The following is a 21349-nucleotide window of genomic DNA, read 5'->3' on the forward strand; positions in this document are numbered from 1 at the left end:
TTGTCCTATTACCAATTAACATGCAAGGTTTGTTTGTTTGTAAATAGCCACTAGGTGTTGGGGATAGAAAACTGGAGACACATAAATACCTCCCATTCTGGCATCTAGTGGTATTGATATCTGTAAATGTGAGAGAGCATCCCATTTCTGGCTTTCAATATTAAAGCTGCACAGAAGTGTACCCAGGGGTTGGTTAGGTTTGCCCCTGCCATGGGCGTAGTCCCAGAGGGATGCAAAAACCAAATGTCTCTGCTCTGGCTCGGAGTCTGCCCACCTGCTCTCTGGGCCACTCCTCCATTGCTGTGGCTGCCTCAACAGAGCAGTGCAAGGGACCGCGGCGGGGGGCATACAGCTCCTAGCCAGAGGATGGCGGAAGGGAGCCTAGGTGTGCCACTTAATGTGCAAATAGTCAACTGATAGTGTGAATTACAGTGCACTTCTAAGTATGTTTCCTATGAAATAAGTCCCACAGTATTCAGTGGACATACTTTGAAGTATGCACACCCAGGACTGCAGCATTGGCCATCATACGTGTGTACACTATGTGTGTAATGTGGCATGTGATAACTCCACACAGTTTATCACAAATACCCTGCGAATTTGTGGTTGATATAGCCCACCATTTCAACCTTTCCTTCCCATAGTCTCAAGATATTGTTTGTTACCTTTAGTAGCCATGGCCATTAGCTGTGTGCCTTTGTGCAACCAAATGCAGATATTGTCTATGCTGCAGCTGGCTGCGCATTCAGATGCTATCTTTCTTCGCACCGCTGATTTTGATGGAAGGTGTATTTCATTCATTGTGGCATTCTGAAATCCCCAACTGGCTGGCGGTATTTACTTTTACTCTCCAAGCAGTTTGCACAAGAATTCACACATCCATAAGGAATGTTTGGGAGTGTAGTTGTAGGAAATTTATCATAGTATTAGTATTTAAAATTAACTGCCCGAAACAAAATAAGCCAGTTAGCCCTTCTACATGACAGCGTCCAGGTTTTTGACACATTTCTTTAAAGTTAAAAAAACCCAGGAACCGTATAAATACAATAATCTATTTGTTTATTAGGCTAAACTAGCAAAATAAAGCTAACCTAGCCAAATGTTTATGAAAACATTTTTCATTGCATCAGTTCAGTGTGTTCAGAATTCATGGATGCATTTACTTTTGTTTTCCAACTAATAGACCTATTTTGTTGCAATTTATACTCAATGTGCAAGTTCAACATTGCAGGCCAGTTGGAATTTTAAAAAAATGCACCCCAGCCATAGGAAATACTGGAAACAGCTACTTTTGATGTGGTCAAGGCCTTGGGGATGCCCAGTAGATTCTCCCTGTTCAGTGGATCTCTATGCTTTAACACAAATTGCTCATAAAGCTCCTCTAAGTTTCCAAAAACAGTTTTGTTATGTGGCATCAGAGAAGCCGCTTTTCAAGCACTTCACTTGGGTGCCTAAAACTGGTGGCATGGTTCTCTTGAGTACATGCTGTTTGTTTTATTCTACCAAAGGAATTTAGATCTTTATGATTGGAGAAAGTATAACTTACCTGGAAAGAAACCTGGCATTACCACCTTGAAGCCTCCTCAGCTTTCATGGCTTAAACTAGACAAGAGAACTTGTCACTTCAGGTGAAAAGAGGATCAGAAAGATGAGATGAGCGCATCACAATGGCGATAATCCAATTACTGTAATTAAGGAATCGTCACATACCAGTTCATCTGTAAACAGGAGCCTTTATTTTCAACTTTAGATCTTCTGAAAGCGTCCCTTCAGACACAATTTTTATATATACAAAAACTATTATTGTTTCTTTAAAATTTGCTCTTTCCCCTAAATTTCATAATGATTTAATTACCAAACCTGCATATTTTTTAAAAATCAAGTTTATTTAAATAGACATATTTACAACCTGTCACTATATACCAAAGCTGGGGGAGTTTATTCAAGTAAGTATAAAACATTCTATATTTTTATATATGTGCATATAGTTACTCTATGGTTTGAAATATATATTTTCTTAATCAGGTCATAAACAGGTCTTCTAGCATATATTTAACGCTGAATCTGAACAGGAGAAAAATATAGTGAAAATATATAGACTTGACACTGTCCTAATGAGAGTCCATAGATGCTCCAAAAATTGTGGCTTCTAATACTGAAAAAATATACAAAAATATACAAAATATATTGAAATGAATATACAAAAATGAGTTTCTTTAGTCACAAAACAAGAGACCCTGTGTGGTCATGCCTGTTTTCCCCAAATTTGTTTACACTGGATTTACTAAGGGACCATAGGGATAAAGTAATTTATAAAGTAATTGGTTGCACTATTTTGTTTGTGCCAAAGCCAAAGAGATTCACAAGGAATTCCCTTAGTCCTACACACATGCACACACACACACACACTTTGATAACCTGTACAGTCATAAATCTCTCCTCTATTGAGTGAGCTGATCACTCACACATTTTGTCCATTCCAGGTCTGCCAGAGCGAGCATGAATCAAAATGTAGAGTAGGCAGGGATGCTTATGCCTATTTCCCAGAGAATATAAACAGTAAACAACTACGTTTCACCCAGAGTAGACCCACTGAAACCAATGAACACGAGGTTGGATCCATTAATTTCAGCTCTATTCTGAGTAAAATAGGGAGGGGAAGGGATAAGGAGAAGAAATGAGGTGAGTCAGCACTGAAAACTCAGAATGAAAAACTACATAACTTTTTTTTAACAATACAGATACATTATTATAAACCTGTTAACTTTATATGCCTATTAACTATCACAAGGGACACAGTCAATTCACCATATATTATTTAACTATCATACCATTATCTACCCTAGGCATCAAGTCTTATCTACATCTTCTGCCTCAAAGCCCTGTATCTTCCAGCAAGAGGTATCACGACTGCCTGCTGTAGAACAACTTTTCTCTTCCGGGAAGAGACAGCAGAGGGCGCTGAACAGAGCTCTCATCTGGCTGGATAAATGATTCTCCCCTTCAAGTGCCTGTCTCCTCCTATGGGGTGACGAGAAGGGATGTTGAGGCTACTATCTCTACCCTCTAGAACACTTTGGAAAGTTCTACGTTCATTAGGTAACAATATATATTTTTCCTGCATTCATATTATATATTTTGGGTAGCATTATGACCGCTAATTCAAGCATACAAAATAATTTACTGTAATCCTCTTTAAAAATGTCATAGTACCCTGCTACTAGTTTTAAGTGCCAATTTTAACTGCTGGTAAAATGCACCATGACGGTCTTTCTGTAATGGCCACTCCAAGATGCAGCGAGATTTGAACATTGCTCTTCGTAAGCAGAGTGCGTTTTTCAATTTGTAATCAGGAATGTCATGCCGAAAAACTAGAATGATGGAATCCCGACTTTGTTCAATGGCTTGCTGTATGGCATGATACACTTTGAACCTGGACAAAAGATAAAGGGAATGAGAGCTAATTTGGGACATGACAATATTTCACTTGCAAATGTATGCAATTGCTCATTTTCTCTTATGATGTAGTGATTCTGAGTCAATGGTAAAATACTAACAAAAACAATCAATGTTCACAGAATAGGGTATTCAGGTGGTCATGTTTTTAGCTGAGGATGGTGCCCATGGTTCTTCTCCATTGCAACCCTGTGAGGTAAAGGTTAGGCTGAGAAGCAGTGATCATTTTTTCCATCAAAACTGTTTCCAGAAGTGTTCAAGATTCTGCTATGAACCGCATGCAAGCAATTATGAAAGAGAAGTCAAGGACAGCTTGGGAACAACCTGCAACTGCTTTGAAGCCACCATGCAAATGTTATGTTGCCCTGTAGCTAATATATTTTGGCTATGTGACAAGATCAAATAATTTGGACTGAATGCCAGAAGCATTGTCCTTACTCTGAATGCACGAACACTGCCACCTCTGTTTGCAACCTTCCCTAAATATATGAGAGTGGTCCCCCCGCCCCCTGCTTGTGACCTCTCGAACCTTAGTTGCAAGAGCAAATAGTTATTATCCTCAGGGATGGTTGTCGATTCTTGAGTCCTGACATTCTGAGTGCAACATATGGATTGCCTGCAAAGAGACTTGGTACAGTGCAATATATTATCACCTGTTCCTGCTTACAAAAGGAAGAATGGATTTAAGGCATTTGAGACACTAAGAAAGTACTTCAATTCAAATCATTATTTGAACCATTGTGCTTCCAGTTTTGAGTTTGCAACAATTTAACCATCTTTGTGAGTGTCCTAATAAAATTTCCCAAAAGCTCAAAGACCTTGTAAGATTTGCACCACCTTATAAGACTTTCCACCACTATCTTCTCGTTTCCCAGCCTCTTGGGGCACTTGCAGAACATCTTTTCCACCTGGGGACTGGGACAGAGGCTAAAAGTCCCAGAATCTGTGGCAGGAAACTGACACTGCATTCATCATTTCCCTCAAAGAGACAGCCCCAAAGATTCTTTGACTGAGAATCACACCAGTTTGAAGGTTTGAAGCTAGTTTAAGATGGTAGTGAAGACAGGCTCTAAAAACAACAACAAACAAATGGAATGTCAGTTATTAAAATAATTTTAGCTTACCTTTTGCACCATGGATCTTTTAAGAGATGTTCAGTTACAACAAATATAATTTTTCTGCTCCTTTTTATACTGTCGATGATTGCTTCGAATTCAGATATTCCAGCTTCAAAATCTCGTTCTTCCAAGCAGAACCTAATTTCTGGTTGACTGTTTTCTTCAAGAGGAATAAAGTTTTTGGACACCCAGTTCCTGTCTTTTTTTGCATGAATGATATAGGCATCATAATCAAACTGTAGCAGTGGCCTGTCTAATTCCCTGTGGCCAAAGACTCTGTTGACGGTCACACTCCAGAGAAATTTGATTCTCCACCCTTCAAAGTGGACGAGTAGGACTACAAAGATGAGGAGCAGTACCAAAGAAGTGCTCACAATGTAGACCAATTTAAAGGGTGCACTATCACATGGTGAGGTATCAAACTGTGTAATCCTGTTAGCATGATATTTAGAAGGGGTGTTGCAGATATAATTATTTAATCCTTGGATATATGTTCTGCTTCCATTGAGCCAATTAACAAACCAAGCTATACTGTCACAAGTGCAGTCAAAAGGATTTCCCTCCATATTTATTTCCTTCAGATTTGTGAAAATTCGCCCAAACACTTTTACGTCAACAGCCGTGATAAGGTTCTTCTCTAGGAAGAGTGAGCTCAGAGATGTCAGTTCATCGAAGACGAAATTTGGAAACAAATTAAAGTTATTTTTTCCAAAATTCAAGATTCTCAATTGAGATAAGCCACTGAAAGCCTTTCCTGGAATCTCATCAAAACCATTGGATTCTAAATCTAGTAAACGCAGGTTTCGAAGACCTTTTAAGAACAGAATGGGGCCATCTGGGTTGGCATGCTTCCACAGTCGATCCAGATTATTATGCTGCAAATCCAGAATTTCAAGCTGGTGGAGTCCATAAAATATCTCCTCTCTCATATTAGCTATGTTGTTGTTTCCAAGATCTAGGATAGTCAAATTGCTTAACTTACGGAATGGTGAGGGAGTGATGTCAAGATTACTGCAACCAACCTTTCTGAGTCTCAGCTTTCTAAGGCTTGGAGTGAAAGTGAATGATTCACTTGTCAAATTCAGACGACTATTGTAAGAAAGATAGAGAGTCTCAATATTATTGAGACCTTGAAATTCATGACCACTGAGGTCCTGCTTAATATTATTTAAACCCAAATCCAGAGATGTTAGTTGTCCCAACCAAGAAAAGGCCCTAGCCTTCATATAAGTGATTCCACATTTTGTTAGGTTGAGAAACTGCAATGAAGAATTAGCAAGAGATGAAAAGGTTTTCTCTGTTATTACAGTCACATTGCATTCACTTAAACTCAAGTTTTTCAAATTTTCTAAACCTTTAAATGTATTAGGGGTAATTTCCAGAAGTTTATTGCCATCCATAATAAGACACTCTAAATGTTTTAACCACTGGAAAGCAGAATCATTAATTTTTTTTATATTACAGTTTTCCAAATTCAGATATTTTACATTGTGCAACCCATAGAGGGAATGAGAATATATATATCTAATATTATTATTCATTAGAGTCAAACTCTCTAAATTTTCAAAACAGACAAAAGAACCATTTTCAATGTGAGACAAATCATTTTTAGATAGGTCTAAAATTGTGAGGTTTGTTTCTTTCATTCCGCTGAAAGTTGAGTTGGAAATCTGTGAAAGCTGCACATGGCTCAGTGAAAGATTCTGAATTCTTGTTCCTGATAATTCTGAACTAAGATTCTTTATGCGATCAGGTCCCAATGGAACATTGTTAAGGAGAAGACCATAGAGATTACCAATGGCATGGAAACATCCTGGATGAAACTAGAAAGATACAAAATAATGGGGTTACGAAAACTGTGGCTGCATGAAATTAGCCCTGGACTGAAATATTCAGCTTATTCTGTTTCGAGATGTGTGTGAAATTGGGACTGATTAATGGCACAGTTTTGTTTGGGGAAAACAGTATTTGTCATAATGTAGCATTGTTCCCATTGGGCCTTTCTGTAAGGGTGTACAGTCTACAAGCACCATACCACCCTGGGCACCCCTTTCCTTTCTTCCCATATCACATCCAGCCTGCAGGAGCCCAGCCCCCAGATGAAGAGAGACAAGCAGGTTGGCAGGCACATGCACAAGACCACAACCACAGATGTTCTTCTGGAAAGATGCTCCAGCCATTGTAGCCTGTGGTTGAGCCTCTGAGCTAACTGCCTTCCTCTCTTGTTCTTGCAGTAGCAACAGCTGGATCACTGTGGGCTGGATAAAAACAGTCCAGCCACCATTGCCACAAGGAAAATTAGAGAGAAAACTGGGAGGCAGGGCTCTTTCTAGACATTGTCCAAAAACTCATAGTAATTGTAATTCATTGCTTATCTTCAACATGTTCATATACAGTTTCAACTCTATGTAAGCTGTGTTCCCTTATGCAACAGGATATGCTAATCAAAATTCTTTAAGCCTCCAATCATCTAAAGAAGACAGTGAATATATTAGTATTTTTACCTATAAGGTATTTAAACAACTACTCATTCATCAAATTCATTTAAAATAACACAAACCAATATTATGGCCTGCTAAGGTTATCCTAACTCTATACAACTAACATCTGTACAACTAACATCAATACAACAAGCCCAGCTATTACATTTACCTCCATTGGGGGGTTTGATGACAAGTCCAGTTTTTTTAATGAAGAGTTACTAAGAAAGCTTAGGTCTTCTTTCCTCAATTCAGTAATTTTATTCTGAGACATCACAAGTTCCTGAAGACTCTCCAGCTGTTGCTGGGAGCCTAGTCTGGGAGTACTTAAATGATTGTGAGAGACATCCAGCAAACTCAATTTCTGAGGAAGACAAAGGAGGAGAAAGTTACGTCATTTCCCTCATCTCACAACTGATTCCATATCGTTTAAACTCTGTTTTACACTGTCTGGTTAGAACATGTAAAAAAATGACTACAGCATGTTTGAAAGGCTGTTTCAGATTGCATCAAGTTTTATCAGTTAGCGCTATCACCCTTTTAAGCATGTAATCCTTAGGTCTTAAGAAATAAAATATAGTAATTCTATCATGGGAAAGGATGGATGATATCTTTATCCAATAAATATATTTCAATACTATAGCTTTCAAACTTTCCTTCCGCACAGGATACATGGGGATTGTGCTTAATTTTCTGTTTTTCTCTCTGTGTGCAAAGAATTCACATTTGCATTCACAAATGACAAGTTCAAGATTCCTCAGGAGAAGTCATGAAAGGTGAAATTAATTAAATTGTGCTAGGTAGACAGGTCCTAGAAGTTTGTATGTATTGTGACTGAATTTAATTCTAGTATTTCAGCTGGATAGCTCAGTTGGTTAGAGTGTGGTGCTGATAATGCCAAAGTTGCAGGTTCGATGCCGTAAGGGGGGGAGGGGTTGGACTAAATAATCCTCAGGTCCCTTCCAACTATATGATTCTATGAATTAATTTAAAACCATAGCTCACCAAACCTTTCAGTCTGGATGGTTTAAGGTTCAGTGGCTGATCCTTGAACCTGGAAAATAAATGAAGCTTCTTTAAAAGCACAGGCAAAATGCTTTCCTATGCTACTGAATAGCTATAGCCCACTGCCGTACATCTGTAACCAGGGGTAATGAATGAGGCCATGGATGAGCACCATGGCTGCATGGTGCTTCCATGATCTCATCCTGCTTTTTTATCCTGGTTTCTTAACTGACAAATGTAATGGGGAACTCCAGCTTAATTAAAGCTTGTGCCAAAGTTCGTGTGTAGCAGGAGAAACAGATTTCCTCTCTTCAATCTGGCATCAGTTTAGGTGTCAAGATACAACTCTCCAAGGATGCAATCTCTGTAGAAATTAGTCTGTAACTAAAGTATATCAGAATTCGTAATATGTGATGCACATGGAATGTGTTGCATGTACTTGCAGTGGATATGCTAAGAAACCGTAGCCAACCACAGTTTTCCAGAATATGTACATGTACATTTATTACACAAGATCATAAACTTTCAGGCTTCTTATTCACTACTACACAGAAGTATTGACATTAACAAATAGCCCCCTTACATATTGATGGATCACAGGATTGACTTAAAACTAGGGAACAGAGAGTAGGAAGAAATGTACAATTGGTTGAATTTGACACAAATGTATATCAAGGTAAAAGGTAAAGGACCCATGGACAGTTAAGTCCTTTCAAATGCAACAATGGGGTGCAGTGCTCATCTTGCTTCAGGCTGAGGAAGCCGGCGTTTGTCTACAGACAGCTTTCTGGGTCATGGACAGGACACTGTGAGGGAAACCATAGCACACAGAAATGCCACCCGCAGTGGTACCTATTTATCTACTTGAACTGGTATGCTTTCAAACTGCTAGGTTGGCAGAAGAGCAACAGGAGCTCACCCCATCACATGGATTTGAACCGCCGACCTTCTGATCAGCGAGCTCAAGAGACTCAGTGGTTTAGACCACAGCGCCACCCATGTCCCTTATAGGCTCTAATGAAGAGGAGGAGGAATATATAAGAGCATTTATTTCATCGTGTACTCAGCTTTAGATTGAATCCTGGAATCTTTGAATAAAGGATCTCAGGCCCATCTGGAAAATACCTCTACTTGATAAATTGGATAAGTGCTGCCAGTAAAAAATAACTAACTATTAGCCAGACAGATTATCCATGATTTGATTTTGTGTAAGGCAACTACTTACTGACATGTCTTACCCACCCCTCTTCCCTGCTGACCTGAATTTGACTCAGCCATCATCCAAGTTCATGTGCAAAATCACAGGTGAAAGTTGCTTCTTACCTTCAGATTGATGAAAGGTTCATTTTTTATTTCCAGTATATTGAATCCCAAATTAAGTTCTTTCAGATTGCCACAGTGAATAAAAACATTGTCAGGAAATTTATGCAGCTGATTATGTCCCAGCTTCAAAACTTTTAACAAAGTCAGATTCAAACACAGTTCTTGGTGCAGCTTAGAGATGGTGTTGAATCCTACATCTAAGTAAACAAGCTGTCCATACTTTGTAAGGTTTGCAGGTGGGAGTGTTTTTAGCTGGTTATGGGAAAGATCCAAAACTGTTATGTTGGTTGGGAGATCAGAGGGAATCTGACTCAACTTTAAATGACTACAGTCTGCTGTAGTATCTGTAATTTTGCAAACATTCCCAGCTGATTCACAGTGAACCCAGATGGTCAAGAGGGTGAAAGACAAGCATATCCAATAAACAAAAGGCTTCCTCATTTTCCTGAAAAAGAAGATGCACATTTAACATTAATGTCTGCTTTTCCAAAAACAAACAAACAAACAACAGGCTGAAGAAATGCAAGTAAGGCTCAATAATTTGTATTTCTGAGATACATCATCTAACCTACAGCTGACAACCCTAACCCTACCATCCTTTTGTGTTTTAAATGATCACATATGGAGAAAGTTGAATACTGGTCATAAAAATGAGAGGGAAGGAATGTTTCCTCTTCCTCAGCCATCTCCATGGTATGCTCAAATCTGTCTCTTCCCAAGCATTTCCTTCAGGTGAGATGACAGGTAGGAAAGCTGAGTAAGGTCAGACCATACCAAGGAAATGTGTTCTCTCTTGAGCAGTTTGCCTTCTAGAGGAGGTCAGTAGGAAACACGGGCTGGATGTGTGCACCAAAGAGCAGAAACTTAAGTGGTGACTAAGGTTTAGCTTTTAGGAAAGCATGTATGGAAAACACGAGAAATTGTGAAGAACCAAACGAAGGGCCTTCCCCCCTACTTCTTTGGTATCTCTTCTTGCCCCTCAGGTAGCATAAATTAAATAAGATTGGCTAGGTAGAAAGTGGCCAATGTTTTTGGCAGGCCCCTTTGGTGGGGATACGGTTGTGCGTACAAAGCCTTGGTTCAACTGCAGTGCTGAACAAAAGGAACGGAAGTATCTTAGGACATTTAAGCAAAACAATTGCTGACTTTGATTTTCTCTCTCACACACACACCAGATCCCACTGGTGCCTAGCTGGGTATTTTGACTAGCAGGCTTAAGCACTGGCCAGCGTCGGAGGAAGGCTTTTGGCTGGCCGGGGCGGCAGCGCGGAGGCACCCCCCTGGGGGCGGGGGGCATCGTGACGTCATGGCGGCGGACGGACTGCGCATGCGCGAAAATGCTGCACGTGCCCAGTCCATCCAGGCCGGTGCTTCTGCTCCTGCAGCGACCGGGCGAGCTGCTGAGTGAGCGGCGGCTTGTGGGGCTGCCCTGTCCGTGCTGCTTTAAAAAAGCAGTACAGGCGGGTGCCAGACAGCGGGGCTCAGTTTGGGGAGGGGCCGCCGAGTGTCACCCCCCTCCCCTGGAACACGGGGTGCCCCCGCCCCCTACGCCCCACTTTTCTTACGCCACTGGCACTGGCATAGCCAGTGTGGCTTACAGGGGGTGAGTGTGTTGAATATGTGTGCCTGATACTGAAAGAAGAGGGGGGGAAACCTCTATACAAAAGTGCCTTTAACAGTTTGACATCTGCTTTTAAGTTCCTCTCCTTGTTTCATGGCCACAGGTTTCAAAGTTCTGTTTATTAAAAGAGATCCTAGTGTTAACCTTGATGCAATATTTTTATACCCCAAATGTTTTTAAAAAGAAACTTCTCGTGCTGTTCTCTACGTACGCTTTATACCTTTGAAGCACATTCAAAGCAATTTCCCTGTTCAAAGCATTCTGGGCAGTGTAGTTTGTTAAGGGTTGCTGGGAATTCCAGCTCTGTGAGAGGTAAACCACAGTGCCCAGAATTAATTGAGGGGGGGGGGAATGTACTTTAATAGCTTGGAGCATAAATGGCTTCCTTTGCATTGGGTATGATCACGGAGTTCTGCTTATCTGAATCAGAATTTATGTCATTCTAAAAGACTGTCAGCACCATACTGGAAAACAGGCTTGCAAGCTACCAAGCATATTCACTCATCATCTCATCCTGGAAAGCTAGGATCTTTCCCCCAGGGCCACTTCTGTACACAATGGAGGAAGCAATAGGTCCTGGTTTTGCACTGATCTTTTGTCATTCACATCATGGACCAGTCTGGGTTAGGAAGTGCAGAATATAGGACCCCAAAAGGGTAGAGTAGCTGTCATGGATCCAGTAAGATGCAGCAAGCTAGTGAGTGCAATGAGGATCTAAGTATAGCAGCAGCTTAGGCTAAAAGGCTGTTCAGTATGGTTTGGAACAGTGGCTCTCAAACCTTTTTTCTCATGGAGCACTTGAAAATTGCTGCGGGTCTTGGTTTTTCTGCCATAGAATTCAAACTGTGATCTAAGAGTGGCTGGGGTAACCTAGCCAGATGGGCAGGGTATTATTATTATTATTATTATTATTATTATTATTATTAAATATAAAATATGCAATAAAATACAATTAAAAATCAACATGGATATTTAACATGACGGGTGTGCTGTCTCCTGTCTTCAGCCAAAAATCCAGATACAATGCAAACCACCTGAGTGAAGCTCGTGGATCACAATTTTCGAAACTAGTATAAACATCTGAGAAATGAAGTAGGGGGCTAATTGAAACAAATCCTATGTAAAGTGGAAGGGTAGGATGGGACCTACCAATACTTTTCATTGTTACCTTATCTGTCTGTAAGGCACACTTCCTGCTTTATGGTGCTTGTCTTTGGTAAATCCCAGTCCCTAATTTGCCATTAAACAACAACCACAACCCAGGACTACCGTTCCACTATGTTAGTAAACTGACCATAAAAAGGAAACTGTTGGGACTAGCAATCCTGCTTCAGAAGCCAGTGGCTTTTGCAAACTAAAGGCTGCTCCAGAGCACCTTGCTTATTCAGCATTCATCCTGATTTGCTTGCCCAAAGCTGGTGAGACCAGTCCGTACTGAACCCTCACCTTGATTTGCTTATTTGAGCAGTTATATAACAATGTGCATTCGTACTGATTTGCTTGAGGGGAGTTAACATGTCTCCCTGATAATCATTCACTCAACCCACACTTTCCAGCACAATTCCCTCATCACTTTCTCAACAACAACAACAAGTCCATTAAATAAAAAAGTGGGTTTGTGCCACTGGGCCAAACATAGCACTTCAGTTGTGCAAACCTAAGTTTCCAATGTCTCCCTCAAAATAGTGCACAATTCCCCCTGAACAATTTCCTCTTAACAACAGGGGCTGCCAGTTTTTCAAACCTCCAGCACTTAGGACCGTTTAACCACAATTGTGATCTGCAGGAAGCCACAACTGAAGCACAGTAGCAAAGGATTGGTTAGTAAGCTGGCAACACTGCACTAGCAGGCAGAAATGTACTTTCAGCAGTTTGTTACACTGAAAACAGAAGGCCACTTGTCACCTGCAAAATACTGAAGGATCTAACAAGTGGAGAGAGCCTGAACAATTGCTTAAACCTGGACTGAACTTCTCCAGGTTATACCAGAGCTGCAGCTATGTACCCTGAAATCTGGAACCTCCTCAGCTGAAGCCTTTGCATGTTTTTATTCAGCAGTAAACATCCCAGAAGCAAACACTGATTTTAAGGGGACTTATGAACTACACTAGATTGCACTACCATAGATCATGGGAACAAGACAAGACCCTTGAAACAGGTTAATATAAATATTGCAGATTACAATATAGCTAGGATTTTCATGTTAACCTTTGGGGAAACTCTTTTCTTCTTTAACAATCTACTTCTTGGGACCTGGGAAGGGGCTGGCTCTTCTTGATTTTAATCAAAAGACAACTCTTTTTCTTGTTTTTAATCAAAAGACCTTGATTTCTGGCAAGGGTGGGCTCAAATGGTATATATCCACACTGCTGCCCAAACTGGAGAAAGTTGGAGCAACACCAAATTATACAGAACATACCTTCCTAAACTCTCATAACAAATACAGGTATTGCTTCTTTTCTGTGGTGTTGCTGCAGAAAAAAAGTGTATTGCTTCCTCTTCTATTTTTATTCCAGCTTAGTTTGCTCTGAGGTCTGCCAAAATTGCTACAATGTTCTAAACATCCCTCTTTGAATGCCTTTTTTTTGCACTCCAACTAGAATGCAATGCTTTTTAAAAAAAAAAAACTGCAAGACTGAAACTGAGTTCAGGCATGAATGAAGGGCCTGCAGGAGGCTGGAAGGAATGAAGGAATTCTGTTCTGAAAGCTGGCCCACAAAAAATAAATACCATGATAATTATACTTACTTTATATTTCTTTGAAGCCTGATTGTTCTCCACTCTGTTCAAGCAACTTCAGAGGCTAATCAACACATTCCTGGCACTGCAGCTCTTTGCTAACTACAGTATCTCCAAAACTTTCTCCTAAATACCGGTATACCAGGAACTCAAATAGGCCTGCACAATCTGACTCATCTGGAACAAAGGAAAGTGGGCAGGACACTGCAGAGGCAAGAAAAGCAGGAAGAAAGGAGCAAGCCTCCTACTTTCGTTTCTCCCCTCCTGCTCTGCAAACTTCAAGCACAGCCCATCTGTTTGGCTCATTTCCTTGTTCTCCTCTGCCCGTAGAACTTTCAGATAGCACATGTTAAGTGACCCACAACAAAAATTTCACCCTTGAAAATTCGTTTTTCTTGGTAAAGCACACTTGCATGCACAAATGGAGCATTTTTTTAAAGCATGCTGAGGATTATTATTATTTTTATTATTTTTATTATTTAGATTTATTACCTGCCCTTCACCACAACATTCCACGCTGGGCTCTGGCAATTTAAAATTCATTATTAAAAATGAATGACCACAGCAAACTATGGCAAGTTCTTAAAGAAATGGGAGTGCCTGATCACCTCATCCATCTCCTGAGAAATCTGTATGTGGGACAAGAAGCTACAGTTAGAACTGGATATGGAATAACTGATTGGTTCAAAATTGGGAAAGGAGTACGACAAGGCTGCATATTGTCTCCCTGCTTATTTAACTTATATGCAGAATTCATCATGCGAAAGGCTGGGCTGGATGAATCCCAAACCGGAATTAAGATTGCCGGAAAAAATATCAACAACCTCAGATATGCTGATGATACAACCTTGATGGCAGAAAGTGAGGAGGAATTGAAGAACCTTTTAATGAGGGTGAAAGAGGAAAGCGCAAAATATGGTCTGAAGCTCAACATCAAAAAAACTAAGATCATGGCCACTGGTCCCATCACCTCCTAGCAAATAGAAGGGGAAGAAATGGAGGCAGTGAGAGATTTCACTTTCTTGGGTTCCATGATCACTGCAGATGGTGACAGCAGTCACGAAATTAGAAGACGCCTGCTTCTTGGGAGAAAAGCAATGACAAACCTAGACAGCATCTTAAAAAGCAAAGACATCACCTTGCCGACAAAGGTCCGTATAGTTAAAGCTATGGTTTTCCCAGTAGTAATGTACGGAAGTGAGAGCTGGACCATCAAGAAGGCTGATCGCCGAAGAATTGATGCTTTTGAATTATGGTGCTGGAGGAGACTCTTGAGAGTCCCATGGACTGCAAAAAGATCAAACCTATCCATTCTCAAGGAAATCGGCCCTGAGTGCTCATTGGAAGGACAGATCCTGAAGTTGAGGCTCCAGTACTTTGGCCACCTCATGAGAAGAGAAGACTCCCTGGAAAAGACCCTGATGTTGGGAAAGATGGAGGGCACAAGGAGAAGGGGACGACAGAGGATAAGATGGTTGGACAGTATTCTCGAAGCTACTAACATGAGTTTGGCCAAACTGCGGGAGGCAGTGAAGGATAGGCGTGCCTGGCGTGCTCTGGTCCATGGGGTCACGAAGAGTCGGACACGACTGAACGACTGAACAACAACAATTAAAAACAGTTTGAAACAAATTACAACCACAGGAATAAGATACGTATCTCTGTTGTCAAAGGCAAGGGTAAACAGGGTTAAAAATACTCTTTAGCACTTAGGGAGTTTGAGAGCAGTTTTCTTTATGCTGCAAGCAGCCAACTAAAACAAATCTTTATTCATGCTCTGGACCCAGCCCATTTAATTAACCTGATCTATATAAGGACTTGCCAATCAGAAGGTTGGCGGTTCGAATCCCCACAACGGGGTGAGCTCCTGTTGTTCAGTCCCAGCTCCTGCCCACCTAGCAGTTCGAAAGCGCATCAAAGTGCAAGTAGATAAATAGGTACTGCTCCAGCGGGAAGGTAAACAGCGTTTCCGTGCACTGCTCTGGTTCTCCAGAAGCGGCTTAGTCATGCTGGCCACATGACCCGGAAGCTGTCTGCAGACAAACGCCAGCTCCCTCGGCCTATAGAGCAAGATGAGCGCTGCAACCCTAGAGTCATCTGTGACTGGACCCAACGGTCAGAGGTACCCTTACCTTTACCTTATATAACAGGGAGGAACCTCTCACTCCACCTTATGCATTCCTTGCTTAGGGGTAGAGCACCACTCAGGTTATGAAGAATGCCACAAAAGAATGGTCTGTACTGCACTATAATTGGCAATGGACTTGTTGATGCTCATGCAAGCATTTATTTATTTATTTATTTATTTTGCTGCTCATGCATGCATTCTCGTCAAAATGCCCTTCAACCCCACCCCAAAGTAACCTGGATTAAATGGGAAGATATATGGAAGTAGGACTGGTTTTAAAAAAAAAAAACCTTCACGGGGCTGCTGATACTAATAATCACTGTGGAACTCCAGAGTAAAAATAATTTTTTAAAATTAAAACAAGAAAATAATACCAAACAATATAAATATATCTGCACTTACCTCAGTAGGCAAAACATCAAGGAAAACCAAGGAAAAGGCAGGAAAGCAAGCATCCCATCAAGACAGTAAGAGCTGTTCGACAGTGGGACGGTGTCCCTCGGGAGGTTGTGGACTCTCCTTCTTTGGAGTTTTTAAAGCAGAGGTTGGATGGCCATCTGTCATGGATGCTTTAGCCGAGATCCTTGCATTGAAGGGGGTTGGACTAGATGGCCTTTGGGGTCCTTTCCAGCTCTACAATTCTGTGGTTCTATGACATAGGCATTACAGCCTTTGTACTATACCTATCAATTTTAGGGGACCCCGGGTCCCTCAAATATTTTATTGGAGTGGCCAAAGGGACCTCGGCCCCTAGCAGTTGGCAAGTACCACATGAACAGGGCTATAATTTAAGCTGGTGGCCTCACCTGTGTGTCCTGCAGAAGCCCACCAAGGAATCCATAGTGCAGGTGGGAATATACAATGTCAGGCTTAACATTCCATATGTAGGAGTGTTCAGTTTAAATAAGGAATTGGCATGGGCAGCACCACACGGTTCCATTCTTCGTTATTTCCCAGGATCATGTTTAAATGAGACTAGTAACGGCCTACGACTTTGCAGGGCTGTTGCAGCAAGGTAAGGTATGTTGGATGGACTCAGAATCCATATTAACCCACTCGATGGCTTGATAAGAATAAGAAAAGCAAGTTGTTGACAGGATGCCTTGATTCCACACCAGCTTAGGAAAACCTAGGAGGCATGGTATGCAATTGTATTTGTACCATGAATTCCCCATTAGAATGTGTGCCACATAACTGTGGCCTTCACCTCACACTGTTCTGCAGCACTAAACTGAACCACTTCACCCAAGGTGGGGGGTGTTTGTTTGTTTGTTTGTTTGTTTGTTACAAAAACGAGAAAATACAGGAGATCACAACTCTCTGTTCTCTTGGCTAGCCTGACTCAATTTTGTCAGCTAATTGGAGGGGGAAGAGAGATTTTACTCTGATACTAAAGCTGTAATTGATTAATCTACCACACAAACCAGTAATGGATAGACATGATTAGGCCATGATTATTCCTTAAGAGACAACATACTATGGCTAGTTTGATTGGGACCAAAATTGTAACAGGGGTGAGTATATAATGTATTATGTACTTTTTGTGTTTTTATATTGTGTTTTTATCTTGTGAACTACCCTGAGACCTGTGGGCATAGGGTGGTATACTACTATTACTACTACAGTTGCTGTTGTTCAGTTGTTCAGTCATGTCCGACTCTTCATGACCCCATGGACCAGAGCACGCCAGGTACCCCTATCCTCCACTGCCTCCCGCAGTTTGGCCAAACTCATGCCAGTCGCTTCGAGAACACTGTCCAATCATCTCATCCTCTGTCGTCCCCTTCTCCTTGTGCCCTCCATCTTTCCCAACATCAGGGTCTTTTCCAGGGAGTCTTCTCTTCTCATGTGGTGGCCAAAGTACTGGAGCCTCAACTTCAGGATCTGCCCTTCCAGTGAGCACTCAAGGCTGATTTCTTTGAGAATGGATAGGTTTGATCTTCTTGCAGTCCACGGGACTCTCAAGAGTCTCCTCCAGCACCATAATTCAAAAGCATCAATTCTTCGGCGATCAGTCTTCTTTATGGTCCAGCTCTCACTTCCATACATTACTACTGGTAAAACCATAGCTTTAACTATACGGACCTTTGTCAGCAAGGTGATGTCTCTGCTTTTTAAGATGCTGTCTAGGTTTGTCATTGCTTTCCTCCCAAGAAGCAGGCGTCTTTTATTTTCATGACTGCTGTCACCATCTTCAGTGATCATGGAGCCCAAGAAAGTAAGATCTCTCGCTGCCTCCAGTACTACTACAGTACTAATAATTCATCCAAAATATGAATGTTCAATATAAAATAGAAGGTAAAGCCTGTAGTTATTTTAAGCTATTAATAATAATAATAAAAGTGGCATAAGTTCTTTCGTTTCCTTGCTTTGCCACTTGAGGCAGAAAATGAAGGAAGTGGCATTTCATGTGTAAGGAAGTATCTTTTTGTATGCATGATACTGTCTGAATGTTTTCCTACACACTCATAAAGAGCTTCCCACTTTTGTCTGGTTTACCAGTTTATGGTGGGCTTTTTTTTAAAAAACAGCATTAAACAACAGTATCAGAATCACTTCTCATTTGAGGCCACATGAACACTGACGGTTTGTATTCATGCACTGGGATCCACATGGAGTGCTACATAATCAATTCCAACATCTAACTGTCGTTTTTCTGAGTGTATTCATCTCATGCTTGGGGAAAATGTGGCTATCCTAGCAAGTGACCTCATGGTGGGGGAAAGCAGGGGCATATATGGTACTTGTCATCTAATTGCGATTTCAAGGCTGCATATCCCTGCATTGCAAGGGGTTGGATGAGATGATCCTCAGGGTCCCTTCCAACTCTATGATTCTATGAGATATCTTTGAGACAGCGCTGTGCCTAAGAAGGCTCTCGATTTATACAGCCCTCTTGTTTTTCCTTTCATGTTAGAAGTTGTCTTCAGCTGCTGAAGGGTCCTCCGCGGCCATGTTTCTTGAGGTTGCAATGATATTATTAGAAGGGATGTGGTATCAGCAGTGCCCACTACACCTGGTTGAGGTCATGAGGGCATTGCCAACGGGGCCACTGTGCATGGCCAAGGTGTACTAGTTTTCTCCCTATCTTGAAAAGATACTGTGAATATTAAAGACATGCATTGTTGCAAATACTTAGTATCTTACTAAACTATGTGCTATGATGGTAAGCTATGAGATGCCCCCCCCCCCAAAAAAAGTCTGCACACACTTTGGTATTCAAATAAATTTTGCTCAGAGTAGACCCGCTGAAATTAATAACCATGACTAAGTTTCAGTAGGCCGCCTGTAGTGTTGTAGTGTGTTGTGATAAGAATAATAATGAATGAGATAACAAAAGCATCCAGCAACACACACAGGATGCAGTCCTAACCCCAGTACTGCTATAATGATGCCGGTGATAACATCGGTTAACAACATCTCCTCCAAAGTAAATGGAAAACTTGGGAACACACACACGCTTAGGATGCAATTCTAACTTCACTACTATGGAGGTGCCAATGTGATGATATTGCTAGAAACATCTCTTTCGAAGGAAATGGGGTATTTTGCAAAATGTACAGGAGAACAACGGAAACATTGAGCAACACACACACACACACACACACACCACTCATTTCAACAGAAGCATCCATAATTATCTCTTCTCTTCCACCTTACCAATTTTTCCTCAACCCACACATATATTCTGGCATAAGTGTGTAGTATGCAATCCTACTCATAGCAGACCCACTGAAGTAAATAGACATGATTGATTTAAGTTCATTAATTTCAAAAGGTTTTCTCTGAGAAGGAATTAGTTGATATGCTCCAAACATAAGTGAAAATCTCCAAATGCCATTAGAAATAGACAAGAATATAAGACCATTGCTCATGTATGGAACAACAGCAGCCAGGATACTAGTGGCGAGAAAATGGAAAGACGAAACAGTACCAACAATACTAGAATGGCAGACACTGATGATAGAATATCTCAAATTGGCAAAGATGTCAGGGAAGATAAGAGGGCTTTCTAATCAAAAGATATATAGAGAATGGAACTTTTAAAAAAAATACTTAAAAACATATTACTTAAACAACAATCTCTTAGGGGAACTAAACTGACACTTGAAAAAAAAAAAAGATATATAACAAGTATATGATAAGAAACCAAAAGGTTAAACGAAGTAATAAAAGAATGTGCATTAAATTTAAGGAAAAAGAAAATACAAATACAATGTGAAGAAATGGAAGTTGTCTTTTCTTATGATTATAAAATGTTGTTTTGTGTGATGATATTTTGTTTTTGTTTTTGTTTTCTTTGTTTTGCTTAATTTTTTTATATACTTGCACTTGTTTTTTTTCTTTCTACAGTTATCCTTTTTTTCTTTTTGATTCAAAGTATGTATATTTGCTTGTTTTTAAATCAATAAAGACTATTAAAAAAGAAAGAAAAGAAAAGCTCCAAATGTACGTGCAAATAAAGTTGTATAGGATAACTTTCAATTTCAAGTGAAATCTCCAGAATTCTTTCTCCTCGTTCCCATTATTCCCCTACTGGGGGAAAAATAGGTTTCCTATGTAAGCAAGTGCCCACCTTTTCTCACAACCATCTTGGCAGAGGAGGAAAGATGTGCTATTCTTTCTCCTTAAGTTTTACAATAAAACCAATGGGCTTTACAGTAACCCCTGCATAAATGGGGGAATCCCCTTTACCACCAGTACAAAGGTCTGTTCGGTGTGATTCTGATAACTTTTCTTCTAGGGGGGAAAAAGCCATGCTTGCCAATATATCTGATTCTAATGTGGTGTCAGTGTTATTCTCTTGATTGTGGTAAGAAAAGTGTACAAAAGAAAACAAACATTAAAAGGTGTCTCCCAAATCTGCTGAAAATTGGGGGGGGGCAGGGGGCGGAGAGAGAACAGAAAAGAGATTTGCAGGAATGAGTATCAGAAAATGGGGCAGATAGGATGTAGGTGAATATACGGTACATAGTTGCTTGTGAATGATGTCTGAAATCCTGTGCAATACCTCCATCTAGTGGCTTGCAAACAGTGCTATGTATCTGCATAAAGTTTACAATTACAATTACTGTGCAAGTACAAACTTGTTCATGTCTGCTTAAGAGCTTAACTGAAATTTCTCAGGAGAGCTTTTTTCTGAGCAGTTTTGTTTTGTTCCTGCCTCTCAAAAGAGGCAATTCTGCACAATGATATTTTCTAAATATCTGACACCTTTTTGTGGAAGGAACTATTTCCTCCCTCCTACCTGTCCCCCCCTCCATACCCTGGAATAATAGTAGGGCAACATTAACCTCTCCATATGGGAATCCCTTACAGACAGACAGACAGTTGGGTTGTATATCCACAGCAGCGACCAGAAGAGGAATGTGCAGAAAGAAGAAACACACAACCGGACACCTTCCTCTGCCTCAGCTGTAACAAAACATGTCTCTCCTGTATCAGTCTCTACAGCCACAGCAGGCGCTGTAACTATCTA

The 21349-nt window shown here is 40.7% G+C and overlaps 1 protein-coding gene across 1 annotated transcript; it reads right to left on the reverse strand.

Moving 5' to 3' along the window:
- Window positions 1–2535: 2535 nt before the first annotated feature.
- TLR3 (toll like receptor 3) lies at window positions 2536–14109 on the reverse strand. The gene is made up of 5 exons (XM_033160315.1): window positions 13752–14109; window positions 9383–9827; window positions 7227–7418; window positions 4581–6397; window positions 2536–3433 (listed from the first exon to the last, which is right to left on the reverse strand). Exons 2-5 carry the CDS (start codon window positions 9821–9823, stop codon window positions 3205–3207), a joined length of 2679 nt encoding a protein of 892 aa, XP_033016206.1. The 5' UTR covers window positions 9824–9827; window positions 13752–14109; the 3' UTR covers window positions 2536–3204.
- Between the last annotated feature and the right edge of the window lie 7240 nt (window positions 14110–21349).

The sequence above is a fragment of the Lacerta agilis genome, chromosome 9 (genome assembly GCF_009819535.1).
Source record: "Lacerta agilis isolate rLacAgi1 chromosome 9, rLacAgi1.pri, whole genome shotgun sequence".
Lineage (NCBI taxonomy): Eukaryota > Metazoa > Chordata > Lepidosauria > Squamata > Lacertidae > Lacerta > Lacerta agilis.

Excerpts from the sequence above, each read along its gene's own strand:
- TLR3 (XM_033160315.1), bottom strand. The coding sequence starts at position 9,823 with ATGAGGAAGCCTTTTGTTTATTGGATATGCTTGTCTTTCACCCTCTTG. Across the intron at positions 6,398-7,226 it reads CATCAAACCCCCCAATGGAG|TTTCATCCAGGATGTTTCCA; the intron begins GTAAATGTAATA and ends GTATCTTTCTAG. Across the intron at positions 3,434-4,580 it reads AAAGATCCATGGTGCAAAAG|GTTCAAAGTGTATCATGCCA; the intron begins GTAAGCTAAAAT and ends TCTTTTGTCCAG.